Source organism: Rhopilema esculentum, chromosome 13 (assembly GCF_057945365.1).
Source record: "Rhopilema esculentum isolate cy_ngs chromosome 13, ASM5794536v1, whole genome shotgun sequence".
Lineage (NCBI taxonomy): Eukaryota > Metazoa > Cnidaria > Scyphozoa > Rhizostomeae > Rhizostomatidae > Rhopilema > Rhopilema esculentum.
The window spans coordinates 9,441,502-9,461,296 of NC_142827.1; the positions used below are offsets into that span (position 1 = coordinate 9,441,502).

Here is a 19,795-nt window from a genome sequence, read left to right on the forward strand (position 1 = left end):
TCACTGAAATTTTTTGATTGTACCAGCATGAGCTTCGAATCTTTGATTGGTTGATAAGAAGGCAATTTGAAATTGATCAAGAAAGTAAAGCTGAATATAAAAAGTTTTCCAGGTTTCTTGGCAAGTATGTAAACTACATGTGCTGGCGATAGAGGTTAGGCCTAGTAAAGAAAATACCAAGTTGATCAATCGACACAGAGGGGCTTTGGAATGAAATCGTTCATATAGATGTATTGGATAAATGTTATTGAGTATTCTTCCTCCCCACCCAACATTTCCGCTCATATTAGGGGCAAATTAAGACCAAAATTTGCAGTAAACAGTGTTGAAATGCAATTGTCAACTTTAGGATTTCAGAGAAAGTTCGCGACAAAAAATTGCCTCTACTTTTGTGAACAAGATTCAGTTAAAATCTTTGAAATCAATTTATCGTATCAAATTTTACACCCGGCGTTTGGAATGGATGGCACTAAAAACGATTAAAAGTGGCCTCTCTTGGCGTTTGGTTACAGTTTTCCGTTTTATGATTGGTTCGGACTTGAAAGTGTGTCTGTCGCATCAACCAATCAAAGATTTGAAGCTAATGCTGATTGAACCATATTTGGAACACAAAAGTGGAAAGTTACAGCAACAAAATGAAAATGGCTCTCCAATTCTAGCTGAGATGAAATTTCCCCAAATTATAGTTTCTTAATTTAGTTTATAGATGTTTCTCATGCTCTAATCTAATTATAATATCAGTTATATTTTGATACAAACCGTGAACTGTGAATTTTTTCTGGTGAAAATTTTTTGGTCAAAACGAGGCAGCTCTGCTAAGAGGCACGGTTGAAGTAATGGCGGCAGATACGATTGTGAATTTCTCAGTGCTCTTCAAACTTTTTGATGAAGAGATCTTGCGAGAAAAGCAAGTGCAGTTGATGAAATTTGCAACAGAAATTGCAAATGGTTACATTTGGCAAAAAGATAAGTTTGGTTTACAACTTGAAATTTCGCCTTCGAAGTCAGGTAATATTTGTTCCATTTCCATCATCAAGTTACCGTAGAAATACATTTGCAAATGAAAATAAGATGATCATAAGAATATAATTGACCATTTTCAGTATTGTAAATATTTTGATATGAAGCGTCAAATTGTGAAGATAGTTTCAATTTTCCGTTCCGGGTTGAGGTCATCGATTTTGATCTTGCTATCTTATCTACAGACCTTTCTCAAAAATGAACTCCAGATTTTAAATCTTCATCTTGAAATTAGTCTAGTTTAGACTGAAAACTTTATGTCTTTTGGACCGTTCGGTCGCGAGTTGCGTCAATTTGAACATTTAGATATTTCTGTAGATTTGACCGGAATTCAGTTCTGTAGTAAAAAAATTTCACTACACACAGCGAGAAATTCCATTGATGAAGTGTAAGGAAAAGCTACATTCTGAAAGTGGGCTAATTCGCTATCTGACGGGCCAAACAACATGACATTTTCGACATAGACTAATTTTAACATTAAGATCCTAAATTTATGATCCATTTTTGGCAAATTTCAAGAAAGAAATACCTGGAACAAAGAATACCTTGAGATATTTTGATATTTACATAACTCATATTCCGATATTACTTCATTAATATTATATTTAGATTTAATATAGCTAAAAGATTTAACATATATTAATTTTAAATAATACCCTTAATGCCCAATATAATCAACTCCTCAGTAAAAATATGGACCTGGCTTATAAGGGATTTTCTTGTATTGTCAAACTTGAAAATAGTAGAGCAGTGTCACCCTCTTGGTAAACTTTTTTATAATAAAACTGTTTAAGAATAATAAAGCTGTTACCAACGTATAAATATAATATATACCATTTCCCAATAAAAATGATATATCAACATTGTTCTCCTAAAACACCTTCTGATTTGCTCTAACTTTTTAAGGTTACGGTAATCGTTTTTGATACGATATTTGGTTTTCCCTCCCTAAAAGCAAAACTATTAACGGACTCAGATTAAACTATACATCATTTGATGTACCAGAATGTGGTGATTCCATATCAAAATAAGTGGCAAAGATTGTAAAATGATACCTTCCAGGCAAATTTATTGCTTAAATGAGTGTATCACCTTCAAAAGCTATTTTGTACCTTTGTGTCTGAGTTAACAGAATCTGACATATATCAGCAGAAAGTGCAGATTCTTAGCTACCAAATTATTTCTCAGATTTTTCAAATTCCTCCTCCACTTGAAATTATACCCTGTTGAAAATTGGCAAAAAAAATTTCTTCCCTCTCATAGCTGTATTTGACTATAAAAGATGGACCAGAGCAAATACAAAAATTTTGAGACACACTTTGCTTATGGGACATCTATCCTGGCTGTGTGCCAAGTTTTGAGCCATTCGATTGGTTCCTTGGGTACAAAATAGCTTTTTCGTACCTGTATGTAGAGGAATTGTAAGTCCGAAGAAAACGGATTTTACTGATCACATTTGCAGGATACACTCATAAACCACAGTGTAATCCAGCTCAAGTCACTTGAAGCTTTAAGATCAACAAGCCTGTTTAAATAATCACAGGTGTATATGGGATGCATGGATGTGCCATGCAACCAAAACTACAAAGCAACAATAATTGGCTTAACAGGTCAAGAGATTTTCAGGCCTCAAATAAAAGTTCTGATAAAAAAATTATGGAAACCTTTGTTTACATGGGATTTTTTCCATTTTCAAAATTTCTGTTAATTTCAAATTTGTATCATTGTGTGTCTTAAAAGTTAAGCTACTTGAGTTTGAAAAAATCGAAAAATTGATGTTTTCATCCAGAAAACACTTACCGTAACCTTAAATCTCACACATCAATACATTGTGTCAATGCAAAAAGGCTTCTTTATTAGCCATTCAAAACAATTTTTATTCAAACTAAAAAGAAATGAGAATTTCAAAGCAAAACTTTTGTGTTACGGAAAAATGAAACAAAGAAATAAAGGATTCTTATAAACTTGTTCAAGGTAAGCACTTGAAAAACTTGTCAGAATTATATTTCTTTGTAAAAGAGAATTCAGAAATGACCAACAACTGAAGAAAATATGTCAGAAGTTATTTTCACTTGCTTTCTTAAAAACTAGGCCCAGTCTACCTTCATTTACATTTTTACAAGGCATATCCAAATCATGCAGTTTCTTGGGAAGGCACCAAAAGGGAAACACTACTCTAGTTCTTCTTGGATTTGGGACAAAGCAAATCTTGTACCACATAGACAGAAACCATGGAAGGCCATTTAACATGCTTGTCATTTATTTATATTTTAGCTGGTATCTTTGTTAACTTTATGATAACCTATAGCCAGAATTTACATTAAGACTGATTTAGGGATAACTTATTTGCCAGAAGCCATTCAGATATAAGATATTTTTTATTTAACACTGTGTTGCATTTTGGAAGTCGTCTTGATCATTTACAACTGCCTAATATCAGACATTTACATCTGACAAAATCAATAAATTGCTAACAGTTTATAAATGCATTGGAAATATCCCTTGATAATCCATTCTTAAGTCTTTAGAAATTAAAACTATTATTTAAAACATACGTTTTGTAAAAGTTGTAATATAAAGTTCCAATTCAAAAGTTGTTTACTTAAAAAGTTGCTAACTTTGATTTAAAAGTTATTTGCTTTTATAACACACAGAATTTAGAGTTTGCTCACCATGCTTTTTCAATCATATGTCTGGGCAAAACAAATGCAACTTTAAAGGACAAGTGACACACTTTTCACCCTATCTTTTCTTTTCATTAACTTATAGATCATCTTTTAGAAGTAAGTTTTTCCTGGTTTAGAACAAAAAATTCTAATCAGGGGGTCAGGGGGTGCGATTTTGCTTTTTTCACGTGACCATATGTCGTACATTGTGATAACTCGGAATTTTCCTGTAATTAATAGAGAGTTTACTAAACACGACGCGACAGGTCCAGAAGAACTGAATTCATTTAGAAGCGTGTTGTAAACGTTAATATTGCACGGTATACCAGTAGCAGAAATAACAAATTATCACAATCTATGTCATGGTGTCACGTGATTCATTTCCCGCCATAATTTGAAAAGGGTTTTTAAGTAGGGAAATGAAATTAGAGAGGAAAAATATTTCAACAACACTCTCATACAGCATTTTACTATAAGTTAAAAGAAGAAAAAAATTTGGCACCAAAAGCGTGTCACTTGTCCTTTAAAATATAAATTGCAACTTTTTTATCATACAAAATTTGATTTTTTGTTAATCTTGATGTAAAGATAAGTAGGTATTCCATCTTTTGGTTTCATCTTGTTCTTTTTGATCTAATATAGACAGCTATATTAGGATCCAATATAGAAAGCATCGTGCATGCTTTTAACCATCTTTTTGATGATCATTTACTGTATTGTGTTATTGCACATATATTTGTTTACTTCCTTTGATTTTCAGAATACCATGGCTGTTTAAATGGCTCTGTTAACTGTGGTGATAATATCGAAGATGAATGGTTCATTGTATACATCCTGTTTCAAATCTCCAATAATGATCACAGTCTTATGATAAGGTAACATTTTAATTCATATTCAATTGAATTTTTCATAGTAAATCATGACCATTTTCTAATTTTAAGAGGATCAGATTTTATCATGTCCCTCTTTTAGAAGGAGTTGATGTTCAAATGAATATACAAACTTAAGATGTCATGATAATGGCTTTGAAAAAAGCAAACATTTTCAAACGTGCTTAAGCTTTTTGTCTGACACTCTTCAGAATATAAAACTGCAGAATATAGATTGAAAACTCTAAGCTAGAAGATATATGTACCCCAGTTGTGGATGGAAATAGGCCAATCATAACCGTGCGTACAAGTCTGTTGAGGTTACCCATTCACTTTTGCTTGCATTTCGAAAATATTACCAATGAAATCCTAGGCTGAAAATGAACTCTTTCTTTCTACACAAGAGCGGCTTTTTCATTTCAATTTAGATAGATTTTAAAACTGCTAGATGGAAAGGCGACCAGGCTCTACCAATAATCCAAAATGTGTTGCCAAATTTAGTTTTTGGCACAATCTGGGATTTCCAGTATGATTTGTTCCAAGTCAATGCTTGACTCGGAACTAGACAAACAAAGAGATATCAGTCTGGAAAATGTCTATCTAGAGGATTGCTTTGCTACTTATATCAAGGAGATAATCACAAGTCTGCAAAAATGCTTGGTTTATTTAAAACTACCACAGATCGGTAACATTTCCTTGCAATTTGAAAGTCAGATTAAGCCGACCATATACAAAATGTTTCTTTGCTGTTTATCCTTGGTACTAGGAAAAGTACTAGGATAGATACAGTACTAAGAAAGCCTTTTCTACCACCCCAAAGAGTTCCGTTATCTACAAGTTAAAGTGCTATTGTGATTCTAGTTACGTAGGACACACAACCCAATATTAGTAGCATAACTCTCCCCCAAAAGAGAATAGCCACCTCGGTATTGCAGTTCAAAAACAACAACTAAAACATGATTCTGCTATCAGGCAGTATGTATTTGAAAAAAAGCTTGTGCCAAAGACTATGATGGCACAATAATAATGTTTGGGATTATTATTAGAGCCTGATCGTTGTCCCATCTAGCAGTTTTGAATTCTATCTAATATAAAGATGAAAAACCACTAGTGTGTATACAGGAGGAGTTTGTTTTCACTTGGTAACAATTGGTAACATTTTCAAAGGCAAGCAGGACTGATTGGGCAAGCCATTTAGTAATACGCTCCCGTTTTGGTTGGCCTATTTAAATCCGCAGCTAATATATACTTCCAAGTTCAGAGTTTGCCATGTATGTTCTGAAGTTTTGTACTCTGAAAAGTGTCAGATGAAAAGTTTTAGTATGTTTCAAATTGTTTGCTTCTTACAAAGCCATTTTAAATTTTATACCACCAATAATGTAATAAGTAAAAAGTTACTGAAATAGAATACATTATTTACTGTCCGTAGAATCTTCATCAAGTTTCCTTTAGTCACAAATATGTGATTAACCTCCGTTTTAAGCTTTGCATGTTTTTTTTAGGATCTGGAGGGCTTTCTTCATTTTGTTTCATGTTGTTTATGCAGTTGGAAGGGTGATCACCCAACAGTTCTCTGTCATTTTAGAAAATTTCTTTACCATAAGGTCTTTTATCAAATGGATTTTTAAGGGTAATTGAAAATAGGACTTCATTTATAAATGCAAGAAAAATATGTTCTTGTAGTGGTGCGGATGTGGCTAGTCTGGTAACTTTGCTGTTAAACTCTCACTGTTTTGACTTAGGTGAAAAACATGATTTTTATGATCAATGTCTTATTGATGTTTGTAAAATGAAGATCTCTCTGGTAATAATGATTTCATGTTTAGTATTACAGATGACGATGGGCAGTTTCTTCTCATTGAAGCAGCTGATTACCTTCCAAACTGGCTGAATCCTGACACATCCGAGAATAGGGTAATGTTTATTTCTTATGTCAGTTTAACTAGCCTGAGCCCAAGTTCACAAATGCTGCTACATTTATGGACTGTGCAATATTGATAAATATTCTGTCAAGGCAGAGGGCTGGGTCTAGTTTTTCAATATAATTTATGCAATGAAACCATTGAAATCTTGCATGAAAAATACTTGAAGAAATATGCACTGAAACCAAACAGGACCTAGATAAAATTGTGCATGATTTATTTAAAATCTTACAAGGTTGGAACCGTTGACAATTTTAGCTAATTGCATAATTTTGAAGGGTTGCATAAATTATCACCAGATCCTGGTGGAAACTGTGGACAGGATATTTATCAATATTGCACAGTCCATTAATGTGACCGCATTTGTGGACTGGGGCACAAGCTTAGTTTAACCTGTAGCTTGAGTATCCATATTCTTCTGATTTCACCTGATTTATTGTCATTTGATTCTCAAAACTTTTTATGGGAACATTCTTCAAAATAAGCTGCAAAAACGTCCTTAGCATTACTCCTATCTACATGAGGGCTTGTGGTTATTTGATCCTTCTCCGGCAATATTTTAGAGGCCTCAACTCTACCCCTAGCAACATTTTAGTGCAGAAGAGATTGAGTTGAATAGCAAAAAAGTATGTTTTCTCCAGTTAATTATCTGCAAAACAAAACAGGTTTTTTAAAGTCGAAATTCTCTATCAAAGGGGCATTTTGATGTGTACTCGTCAACACTTGAAAGGTATCGTCAGTCTTATTAGGTATCTTGAGTTATTAGAGGTAAATGGAAAAGTCGACGTCTATGCTTCGCTTTCCAACTGTGTTATTCTGAAGCCATGCACTCATTATATTAGGAAGAAAGTTAAAGTATATTTATTTGATATCTTTGTTCAAATGGTCTGAAAAATAATATTGATAAATTCCTATAGAAGATTTGATACAGAAAATATAATGTAAAATGGAATCCTTTTTTCATTTAGCTATTAAAAGCTAATTAAAAGCGAAATATTATCCTGGAAGTAACATTATATAGCTAGGCTTCGATGAGTTACACCCAACGTGTCAAACTACTGCTTGCATACGTCAAATGTGTTGCCTTATCCTTCAATCGAAATTATCCAAGGACAAAGATGTCTTTTTACATTTGGGATTCTTTTCCAAATTACTCTCATCTAAAATTACACCGTGTCGAATCTATATCATTTGTGATTTAGGCCCTTTTTCAATTCCGATTTCCTTAAGATAAATCTCCTTTTCAGCTTGAGGGAATATTTCCTCAATGAAGGTCGGTATTTTTGTCTACGAGATGAAACTGTCTCTACGAAGATTTTATTTCAACCACGTGATGTCTTTTATTTCCATCAAATTATTTTACATATTTTTGTGATGATACATTTACATATTTATTTTACATATTTTCAACAGAAGTTGTTTGGCTCATTTTGTTGTCATTTTTCCTACCCCAAAATATCCTAATAAGGGGGAAATGATTGAAATGTAGCACTCATGCCTAAATTTTTTTGTCCGACATTCCTCAGAGTGTGAGCGTCGGATAATGTCCAAAAGTAAGCAGAAAATTTGTATCCAGTTGTGGATCGAAAACAAGGTGAGAGAAAGAGAAACACGTTTGCTTGGTTCTTCGTTTTCTGACCAATCGCGGCCAATAACCTTTCGCCTAGTTGGAGGGTCCAAGAGAGAAAATGCTCTTCCGTGCTATGTTAAAACTTTATGGTACTAAAGACTTATTTAATAGTAGAAATGTGGTATAATAACAGTCTTAATCTTGATTATTTGTTTATATTCATTCATTTAGAAGGAAAAGTCCGCTAGTGCATGCCCCATTTCCCTGCTTCTTTGCAGGTGCTCTTTCCGTGCTCTTCCAATTTCAATTTGCTGATCCGATGTTATCTTGCTATGAATACATTTCTGTTAATTCATATTTCAGCTATCATAAATCCAGTTAGCCTAGCTCGCAAAATTTGTGTTTGTCTCTCATCATTCAAAACTTTTACTACAAACCACTCTAAAGTGGTCTAACTTCTGACTAAAATACTTCATTAGTTGATTTACGATACTATCGTAAAACATTGTTACATATATTGCCTTTCTTAAAAGAAACAAGATCTTATTGATATACCGTATTCTCTCTTGTATTCCCGCTGTGGGTTTATTGATTAAGTATCCTAATTTAATGCGGGATTATTAGAAAGGTTGGATTATTAGAAAAGCGGGATTTTTAGAGAGGCGCGGTTATCAGAGAGCTGAGATTAATTTTTCAACGTCCTTTTTTTTAGTGGGCTCAAATTATCAACACGTTCTCCTCTTTTTGGCGTGGCATGTAATCCTGTTCTCCGTGTTCTCCTTTGCATGTAAATTGCGAAGAACGTTGACGAAAGTTGGTAGGAAAATGGACGCTCACTTGCTCCAACATTATTCACCCTTGCTGTTACCAAATAAGAACGACAAGACACTACGCTGCATGTCTGTAAATCATTCAAAATCAAAACTCCAAACACATTTGCAATCCATTTGATTTCTTTCTTTAATCAAACCTGCATGCGTGATTATTGGGATCCGGGATTAATTTTTCAAAGTATAGAAAAATGGCGGGAATATTAGAGAGGCAGGAGTAGTAGAAAGGGCGGGAATACAAGAGAGAACAAGGTGTTTATTTTGTGATATACGGGAATACGGAAATACAAGCGATTAAAAGATCTTAGTAGTAAACACACATTTTACGCACAACTTGGTTGTTTTTCTAGGTTTACATCCACAAAGGTCGATTACATGTGATTCCTTTCCCATCAAACCCTGCAGAAGTTACCATGTTTCCTACTGGGAAACCCTCCATTCAAGAAGCTATTCGGATAATTTTTGGTGATCATGGCACAGAAGTTAACTCTAGGATTCAGAATTCCATTGATGCTAAAATTAACAGGTTAGGATTTTTATGTAAATGGTCTTATTTTCTATTCTCATCGCGTTGCGGTGTTCCTTATACACTACTACTAATTTTCTATGTTTGTCTTAAATGTGATATTCGTTTTGCTAAAATCAAATTACTAGAATTTTTATGTACGAAGATTACGTTCCTTTCTTTAACTTGACTTGTGATGATTATATATGGTCATTCATTCGCTCGAATCGTCAATGAGAAACATAACCACAGGAATACCTCGAATTCGGTATATTCTTTTTAACATACACGGGCTATTCAACTTGATAACGCAGATATGATGTGTAGTTTGCGTGAGTCAGTTGCAAAGTAAGAAACTTCACACCAGCAATGATTAATCTGTTTTCCATGATAATGTGATGCTTCACTGAAATTTTGGCAAGAAATCATCAGTGAATTCGAATAATCCATTCATTAATATTTCATAGATTAGGCACATTTGACTAACTCAAGGCCGTCAGAAGGAGGGAGCGGCTGGGGGCCTGAGCCTTCCAATAATTGTCAAACAGTGGTATATTTCCTTTATAACAGTGTACTGAAAGGGCAGCTATACAATGGGCAGCCCCTCCCCCCATATGAATTTCGTTCCGACGAACCTGCGACTGAAACTGCAAACTAATTCAACTAGATGCTGAAGATCTTTCTGTAACTCTCTTTGAAGTCACAAACAGCATTAATTTTTTGGAAGATACATTTCATTGAAACAGTAAATTGGCTTGTATTTCAAAAAGTTGTGTGCAAGCTTAAAGCGATTAGTGTGTTTACAATCTTATGAGAGAAGTTTGTTGCGGACGAATTTCTTGTCTTTAATAAAAAGCACTGCTATTTCAACTACTGACAGTACACAGCCGCAGACATTTTAAAAGTCTTTAACTGCACACATAAAGATGCACTTTTTTCTTATGCTCCTGTGCATTATTGCGCTTATACGGCATTTCTACTTATTTCAAGAGTTTATGCAAGAACTTTTGAAAACTGAAAATGTATAAGTTTCTATACTTTTGGACGTACCTCAATGGTTAGTGCTGGGTCTTGTTCTTTTCGATTTTGACAAGATTTTTCAATCCTGCATTTTAACAAGCAAGCTTGCTGCATTACATTAACAACCAACGAGACTACGGAACTAATAAAAAAGTCAGAAAACTTCAAGCATTTCATTTGAAAAGATAGAACAAGCAGAATTCACAATTTCAATTCTTTTTTATCACGGCCTAGAGCTTTAGGATCGAAATCTTTGGGTTGAATCTCAGTAACGTGACCACCATCTCTTGTCTGACCCTCTGACAGACATCTGGCCCTCTGACAGACCTTTGACCCTCTAACAGACCTCTGACCCTCTGACAGACTTCTGACCCTCTGACAGACTTCTGACCCTCTGACAGACATCTGGCCCTCTGACAGACCTTTGACCCTCTAACAGACTTCTGACCCTCTGGCAGACACCTGACCCTCTGACAGACTTCTGACCCTCTGACAGACATCTGGCCCTCTGACAGACCTTTGACCCTCTAACAGACCTCTGACCCTCTGACAGACCTCTGACCCTCTGACAGACCTCTGACCCTCTGACAGACTTCTGACCCTCTAACAGACCTCTGACTCTCTGACCCGCGTTTCAATTTTACTGTATCAAAATCTAGACTTTATGGAAAAGAATATGCCAGACTTTTATTTGAATGGATGATTAACAGGGGCCTAAAACGAATTGAAGTGAAAACCTAAGCTAAAGAGCCGATACTAAGGTAATGACCACCACGTCAGCTTCTATTGAAGCATCCTCTGTGTTGATAAGTCATAACAGGGGCGCTAGCATTCCAGTTGGACCAGGCATCTAAGTACAAGTGGAAGCCCAATGGTGTGGCTGCTTGTAGTTCAGGTCATTAGGCTCAAATCGGTGAATTCCAGATAAGCTTCAGCAATGAGTAACAACACTGAGCTCCTTTTCTGTGGAATGGATTAGTGATAAAACCAAACTTAGAGCAAAAATCAGTTTGCTATTTTGAATTTTTGCTTCGTTTAGTCTCCTTTCACAAATAAGGTAATGATAAAATCGCTGATAAAGACATGTCATTTCGTCGAACAATGTATTAGCTCTTTGTTAGCTTTTTTAAGAAATGTCGCTTATATGATTCATAAGTCAGAAAATTGGGACCAGTTCCTGTATTTTTTCGATTAATGATGCTATGACCAATGAAGAGCAGGATAGATATTTTTAAATAGTATAGTTTTGTTAGAACAGAATTAGATGGAATAGTTTTATTAACTAGAGTTCTAGTTTTTAAGGTGCAAAAATACTGTCAATTCTTTATATTTTCATTATACAATTCACAGAAAGGATTTTCGATGTATGAATCTGCAACATTTTCTGTTTGATTGCAGATTTGACTCAAGTTTTTCTATTTTACAGGTTTGATAATGGATTTTCTCACTTACTTCACAATGCCCATTGTCTCTTGCCACCATATTTGGCGTGTATTCTTAAAAAGGACCCTTCTGTGGCAAACAGGATATCGGATATGCTTGAGCAGTATGTAACTGCAAATTTCGGTAAACGGGTTAGTTGAACATTTTTTTACATAACACCCATTTTGCGTTTGTTTTTCAACAAGCCAAGGAGGCAGGAGTTAGGAGGCTTGAACTCAGCTTACAAGGCATCGCCCACAAATATACTGATTTCTTCTATTCTGCAAACTTTCGTCCGTAGATTCAAAAGCTTTCCTTTCACACGTCTCAAAATATGGATAACCTACAACTACAAATCTCTCTGTTCCACATATATTTTCTAGCTGACTAGCCAGTTTTTACAAAATATAACTATTTCAATCAAGCAAAATATCTAGCAACAAAATCTAAATTAAAGACGTTGTAAATTTTGACTTTTCCAATTTTTGTCGTTAAAGCACCATAGCAGCAAATTCTATCTGTTGATAATGAGTACATGCTCGAAACGTCATGTTTTTAATAATCTATTTCATGTTAGTCTTAGTTAATTCGCTCATTATATTGTCGTTACAGTTTATCCTACTTTCTTATATACCTTGATTAACAGGAGCACTGAACCAAGTGATTCAAAACTGAGTACATTTGTGTTTGCCATGATAAAAATAATGATAATACTAATTTATTTATGTTGCATGGCATTAAGAAACCGTAACCTTTTGATTCTTTCTAACTGGGAAGCAGAAATAATCTACTGGTCGAAGCTTGACACATCAGCAGAAGAGATTAAAGTTTTCTTATTTATTTCCATACTATTATCCATACTATTTTTATTGAATTTCGTACGTTTTGGGGACCTCTAAAATCTACTTTCATTCAAATTTGAGTTTCCTATCGATAAACAGATCCCAGACTCAGCAACTTCCGAGTGATTTTAATAACATCTTAAATTCTACAACTGTTTTGCTACAAAACACTATTTTAGAAATGCTATTGATTTTAAATACAACTTGTTTCCTTTTTACAATTTTTTGACATTGAATTTGCATGGTCATCTTATTGACTTACTCTTTATTATTTTCAGAGGAAAAGCGTTGGCAAGTTTGAATTTAAAGACTGGATTATATCAAGGGTAATTTTTCTGCTTATCGATATTTCAATCATCCAAAAGTCATATATCAAACCTTGATATCAAAATATGTATTTGCATTCGGTTATTTTGTTAAGCCCATTTATCATCAAGGCTTTACCTTTATAACTCTTATACTTTTAGAATCACAGACTGGCTGTTAACAAAATTTGTATCGTTAATTTTCGTCACATTCCTGACCAGTGAAATATTTGATTTGCTACATTTTCTGACAACAATCAAAACACACGACAGCCAGATCTGAATTTTATCATTTGCAAAAATTTGAAAAGTCGATTTGACTTTTAGGTTGAAGATATAAAATTTTGAATAATGTCGTATCGTTTTGAGTCAATTATTTAAAGATTGATGTACCATTTTGAATTAGGCCTAAGTCTCAGATGTGTCAGTTGAGGCTGTGGTTTTCAACGAATCCGATCTCCCTGTATTACATTCCGCATTGTAAGGCAGAAATGTTAAACGGATCTATTATTATCATCTGAAACTGTTTCTTATATTCTCTGCAAAAGGCTTCATGCGCTTAATTTTCCCTCACCAAAGGTTTGCTTCACAAAATATACATATGCGAAGCTGCTGCATACAAATATAGAAAACAAAGGATCTATAGCAGAAATGCAAAGTGGCAGGAAAGGTGCTTCACATAAAGCATGTGACCTGGGGTCGAAACTTGTAAGCATTCGTTATGTTACTAAAATTTATATTTTACAAATGTTTACCAATAATGAGTAGTATTTTTCCTGCCAAAATCTGAGGCGACAGAAATTTGTATGTGTTAAGTTAAGGAAATTGTGAATGAAGCAAGAATTAGGAAAGAATTAAGCAAGAATTAGAAACGAATTGAACAAATTACAAAAAGTCGCATAATTAGATTATCGATGTAGAAAATAACTTTTGCGAACATTTTTGATGGTATAAAGTTTAAAAGTGGCTTTGAAAAAATCAGAAATTTAATGTAAGCCAACATGCAAAAATAGCTTATCTGGAGCAAATATCCGCATTGATTCCAACCTTGATCTGCAGCTGGTTATCTTGCTGGTGTTGAATAACAATTGCTTTAATACATTGATACATGAAAGCCCATTAATGCAATCTATTTTGCTTGTCGATTCTCGTTACGACCTACCCAGTAACTTCCATGTAAAACCAAAGCAATTTAGCCGGCTTCTGGTACTACTGCTGCCATCCATTTTGTCTCATTTCATGTTATTACCCTTAGTTATTTGTTAGTACCCAAGGTCCAGCAAACAGGGCTCTGCTGTGTCTCTTTTTTTGTGTCACTTATTTCCCCTTTTCATCGTGTCTGTTTATTGATAACAAAATATATTTTACTTGTTGTAGGCCTTTGGATTCGAGTTGTTACGTAAAGAAATCAATAAAACAGAGGTGCCCAATCAGGTGTGTTCATTTGTTCTTTTTGTCGATGCCTTGTGATTTTATTTCTTTAAAGTTTTTTCCAGACGCAAGGTTTAATGTTATGAAATACTAGATTTTTACTTGATGATGTTACTATGATAGTTTTACAAGGCTAGCCGAATAAGCCCTTTTTCGTTTCTTTTTCCTCTTTCAGTATCTTGTCAGCAGTGGTGGCGCCAGAGGAGGGCTAGGGGGGCTACAGCCCCTCCGTCGGAAGCATCTAGCCCCCCCCCCCCATTGGAGGAAATTTTAGGTTATTGTCGGAGCAAATTTGACAAAATATCATACAAAAACTGCTTATTTTAGTCATTTTAGCCCCCCTGTCGGAAGCTCCAACCCCTCTGTCGGAAGATTTCTGGCGCCACCACTGCTTGTTAGTCAAAACAAGCATTTTTCTCTGATATCTGTTTAGGACCTCTTTAATATCAAAGCTTAATCTAATTTATTTAAAAATTAATCAATTATATTTAAGGTTTTATTCAGTATCTAATATCATATCAACGTTCTCTGTTTTACCCGCTATTTCTTGTTCTACCCCAGGACATTTGTCAAGCCGAAGAAAAATGGTTGAAATATGAAACATCTTTGAAAAACCTTGGATATTTTAAGGTAACATGATCCAAACTAACAAAGTACAGATATTACTGTTATTCTTTTTTTTTTCCTTTTATAAATAACTTTTCTATTCATGTTGATCGTTATTTAACTTTTTTCTATTGTCTGCTGAGCCGCCTTCCGAATCGATTCTAGGGCGAAATCGAGGGTTCTACGAGATGGCGACAGCTCTTTCGTGAAGCCAAAGACTATTTTAATGCGACGTTGCCAGATGACGATCAGTAAGTCAATTCTTTTTCTGTTCTTTTCTTTTTGGTTCTTTTCTTTTCTGTTCTCCGTTTTGGTGTTTGAAAGCTAACCGAACACTAGATTTTGAAGCAGCACATATCAGGGAAAGCGTACATTCTAAGTCACTTAGGATTTTTATCAGCTAATATTAAGAATTGTAGAAGTGTTAACGGTCTACTGCAGATAAAAATGGTTTATTTTCCAACGCTGCCAATACATTTAATAATCAACCACATTAAAAAGGCACGGTTGTATTCTTTGGTCAGTTATTCTCATGCAAAGATATACTTAATGCTTAACCCATCAGTCTAAGAATATTTAAACTCAATCACGAATGATTCTTTACTTAACCTAGTATAAAATTTCTAGAAACTATTCTTAACGCAGGAGATTTTCAGTTGCATAATTTTTCAGCGCATTGTATCCTGTTCTGGTAAAAGTGAATGATTTTTCAACAATTGAATTATCTTCTTGATTTTACGTCATTTGCACCCTAGAAAGAATGTCTGGCAAAGCAGAAACTTGCGAAAATTATTGGAAGACTCAAAAAATGAAGTTTATAGCGAGGAAGATACTTTGCCTGAAGACGGTAATTTCTTTTTTGATAACTGTGTCATTGATGAGTGACTACTCTTAAAACATCACTGATCATTGATGATCGATCGCTTTAAAACAATACTAAAAGCTGGCACTTTATAGCTTTGAAATGGCATTGATCACTGATGATTCATCGCTTTAAAACATCACTGATCACTGACGATTGATCGCTTTAAAGCTCCACCGATCATTGACAATTGATCGCTTTAATACATCACTGATCATTGATGATTGATCACTTTAAAGCTCCACCGATCATTGACAATTGATCGCTTTAATACATCACTGATCACTGACGATTGATCGCTTTAAAGCTCCACCGATCATTGACAATTGATCGCTTTAATACAACACTGATCATTGATGATTGATCACTTTAAAACAATACTAATCGCTGGCACTTGATAGCTTTGAAATTGCATTGATCTCTGACGATCCATCGCTTTATAACATCACTGGTAACTGACGATTGATCGCTTTAAAGCTCCACTGGTAACTGACGATTGATCGCTTTAAAGCTCCACCGATCATTGACAATTGATCGCTTTAATACAACACTGATCATTGATGATTGATCACTTTAAAACAATACTAATCGCTGGCACTTGATAGCTTTGAAATTGCATTGATCTCTGACGATCCATCGCTTTATAACATCACTGGTAACTGACGATTGATCGCTTTAAAGCTCCACTGGTAACTGACGATTGATCGCTTTAAAGCTCCACCGATCATTGACAATTGATCGCTTTAAAACATCCCCGATCTCTGACAATTGATCGTTTTTTCATCACAGAAGGCTGTATAGGAAATAGTTTTGAAAGCTTTAAAAAATGTCATTTTTAGCTTCCGACTCTCTATTCTGTTGATTTCGATTACAGATGATTCTTGGCTTGAGTTGTCTTTAGATGATGTTGACAAACTGTTACGGGGATATCATCAAGCAACAACAAGCGAGGTAATTATATCAAACTTGTCTAATTATCAACAAAAGATGGTAATTATTGCAGTTTCAAGTTTCAACTAAATAGTTCCCAACCAATACAAGCTTTCTACAGCGGATTCACCAACATTGAAATGAAATGTTTTATTTAAACTTTCTACCACTACCACCTTTAGTGCATTAAAAACATAGATGTTTTAGTTTATGTTGATAGCGCGCTGAGTATAAAGCAACGCCCTAAACATTATACAGGGTGATATTGAGTGAGCAAAGGATGCTTTTCCTTCACAGCTTTTTCACAAGATACCGGAAAGAAAGCTTTTTCACCATTGCTAGCTGGAGCCCTTAGCGAAATGTGATGTCAATAGCATGCTATTTTATGCATTATGTGGTGCATTCTGCTGGATATGATTTTGATTCTTCTTCCGTAAACTTCTCAACAAATCCAGAAAGTGGCCTACAGTTACTGTACTCGCTCTTAAACCATGCCCTCGGGGTTTTGATTGCATGTTGTTATGTCAAGAAGTTGATAACACAAAGATATCTTCTCATTGAAGTGTTCTTAATATTTTGAAATTGAACCATTTTTAAGGATCATACTATTGTTTTGATATTCAAGCTAACTAGTTTGTCGATGCAACTAGCAGTGGGTGCTTTCATTCCCCGTATGTTTTAGAATAATGCCCCAAACGATTTTTCATATTGAATATGACTGAGTGACAAGTTCCTCCCTAGGACCTCAATACAAAACTGGACGATGTTGCCCAAAACATGCGAAGGTTCGTTGGCAAGATGTCTGATTACGAGGGCGTTGAGACAGCCGAGGACAACGTTGACTTCGACCCATCCTCAATCATCGAAGAACTCAAGAAGATAATGGGTAACTTTGATTTCATGTTGTTTTCTATTAACTAATTGTGCCGTAAAACCACGAGGTTGCAATTTTATCTGCCCAAAATAGCGTTTGACCACCAGTTCGATAACCTGACCAATGATTAAGGACAGTTTTAGGTTCTTTGTTTGCCGTACATTTTTGCTACAAGCAAGTTATCTTGTCATCGTATGCCTTGTCAGATTTTGTCATTTTTTTTTCTTTAGATGGAAAAACAGAGAACAACAGAGATGAGGGAGATGATTTTTATGAAAGTGACTCAGGTTAGGAATTAATAAGATATAAGTATTTTGATAGTTTCAGTAGAAATGTCTTTATAGAAATGAAATGTTTGAAAGGACCTTCGCCAGCTCCACCGGGGGATGTGTTCGATAATAATGTTGGGAAGTAATAGACCAACAACAAGTTTTCGGTCACACGAACAAATAAGAAAAACGAATCGGGTTGGCAAAACTATTGAGGTGACTCAACTAAACTTTTTCGTAATTCTGAACTGTCCTGTATGTTTTTTTGTCAATTTAGGCCAGTTTCCAGTTGTTTACATTTTGGTTCTTGATGTTACTCTTAAACCCAGTTGCAGAAAGAGAGCTTCGCGAGAATTTGGTTTGAGTGCAGAAAATTTTTAGAACCATTTACTAATGCAAACTTTTCTCACACTTTAAGTCAAATTATCTTATTTTTGAAGCAAATTAATATTTAGCGAAAGCAGGGTGGGGGCACGAGTGCCATAGCACCACAAAACCAATTTTCAAATCATTTCCTAGTGATCTCATACAGCAGGAAACACAAACTTTACACCTTAACAAATTCAAGTGCAGCTGTTATGATGCTAATGGTAATTCGTCTTTCAACCAGACCAGTATTATTCTGATGATGAAAATGGCATTGATGATGACGAAATAGCTCAAATTGGTTCGTCGATGCAACAAGAGCTGCGAAATACAACATTAGCGAAAAGCTTTCAATCCAAATCCCAGGTACTTTTTCAGCTATCGTTTTATATATTGCTCCAGTTTCGAGGTTCATTCTAAGCTTCCTTTGATGGTCCTACTCTGTCGTTTGGACCTCGTTTATGTTCCTTAAGTACGTATCCGGCTGTTCAGCATTCGCTAGTGGCTGTAACTTTTACCCATACAAACGGATTCATGTCCTCTCTTAGAAAAGGTTGTAACAAATTCACCTTACGGCATTTTATCAAGGTATGAATAGAACGGTCTCACAACATTGCACAAGTAACTCATGATAATGTAGCTGGTAAATCACACAAGAAAAACGGTTTAGTTTAGTCTTTAGTAAACTAAACATCCAGGTTGTTTCAATCAAATGTATTTTTGTCCACAGCAATAGAAGGTTGCTTTGTTATAAGCATATTGTTTTGATAGGCGACAAACATGACCTCTGTAGCTCAAGGAAGAAGAATCAGGAACCCTGGGGAATGTGGACAGTTTAGTACAATAGCGAATCGTGAATTTGTGTCTCCTGTTTTGCATGAGGTGCTTTGTCCTAGATGTAGTCAACCATCCGTTGCGTTGTTTCTGGTTGGCATTTGCTCTGTAGATGACCAGCTTCAGATCAACCTTAAGCTACATTTTATTTATTGAAATATTCTTTCAATGAATGAATTGATCACGGAAAACACCTTAAAATATGTTTCCTTTACAAAATTCCAACGAAAATTCATAATTGATTGGAGAACGAGTGCAAATTACAAGGTTAAAACTAAATATGATATATACCGAAGTTCTGTTGTGCACAAAATGTTCTGTACCTTTACGCGTTAGCATCTGAGACGGGAGTTAGTAATCCTTTTCTGGCTACTTTTTGTTTTCTTACTCAAAATGACCTTTTTTTTAGTCAAGAATAATAACTTTTTTTTAGACGGATGGCAATGGACCTATCGAAGACCAGTCACTGGACATTGATTTCAATTTAGTGAAAAACTTTTTAGAATCTGTTTCAGCGCAGGACAGTTCTGTTGGCCCTGTATCAAATCTGTTGACATCACTAGGAATTTCGCTACCCTCTGATGACACTGTGTCAGGCCAATATGAAGAGTAGAATTTTCTATGAGTTTTTTAGTAAAAGAAGGTGTTTTTG

The 19,795-nt window shown here is 34.9% G+C and overlaps 1 protein-coding gene across 1 annotated transcript; it reads left to right on the top strand.

The window, feature by feature from the left end:
* Positions 1 to 805: 805 nt before the first annotated feature.
* LOC135692118 (protein ecdysoneless homolog) lies at positions 806 to 19,785 on the top strand. Its single transcript, XM_065210153.2, has 16 exons — positions 806 to 1,008; positions 4,447 to 4,561; positions 6,382 to 6,469; positions 9,228 to 9,403; positions 11,829 to 11,976; positions 12,945 to 12,992; positions 13,551 to 13,679; positions 14,349 to 14,405; positions 14,964 to 15,032; positions 15,174 to 15,259; positions 15,764 to 15,855; positions 16,745 to 16,821; positions 17,542 to 17,686; positions 17,905 to 17,961; positions 18,554 to 18,675; positions 19,577 to 19,785. Exons 1-16 carry the CDS (start codon positions 837 to 839, stop codon positions 19,754 to 19,756), a joined length of 1,761 nt encoding a protein of 586 aa, XP_065066225.2. The 5' UTR covers positions 806 to 836; the 3' UTR covers positions 19,757 to 19,785.
* The last annotated feature ends 10 nt before the right edge of the window (positions 19,786 to 19,795 follow it).

Coding starts and splice junctions, on each gene's coding strand:
- LOC135692118 (XM_065210153.2), top strand. CDS start 837: ATGGCGGCAGATACGATTGTGAATTTCTCAGTGCTCTTCAAACTTTTT. Junction 4,562..6,381: donor GATCACAGTCTTATGATAAG/GTAACATTTTAA, acceptor TTTCATGTTTAG/TATTACAGATGACGATGGGC. Junction 11,977..12,944: donor CTGCAAATTTCGGTAAACGG/GTTAGTTGAACA, acceptor TATTATTTTCAG/AGGAAAAGCGTTGGCAAGTT.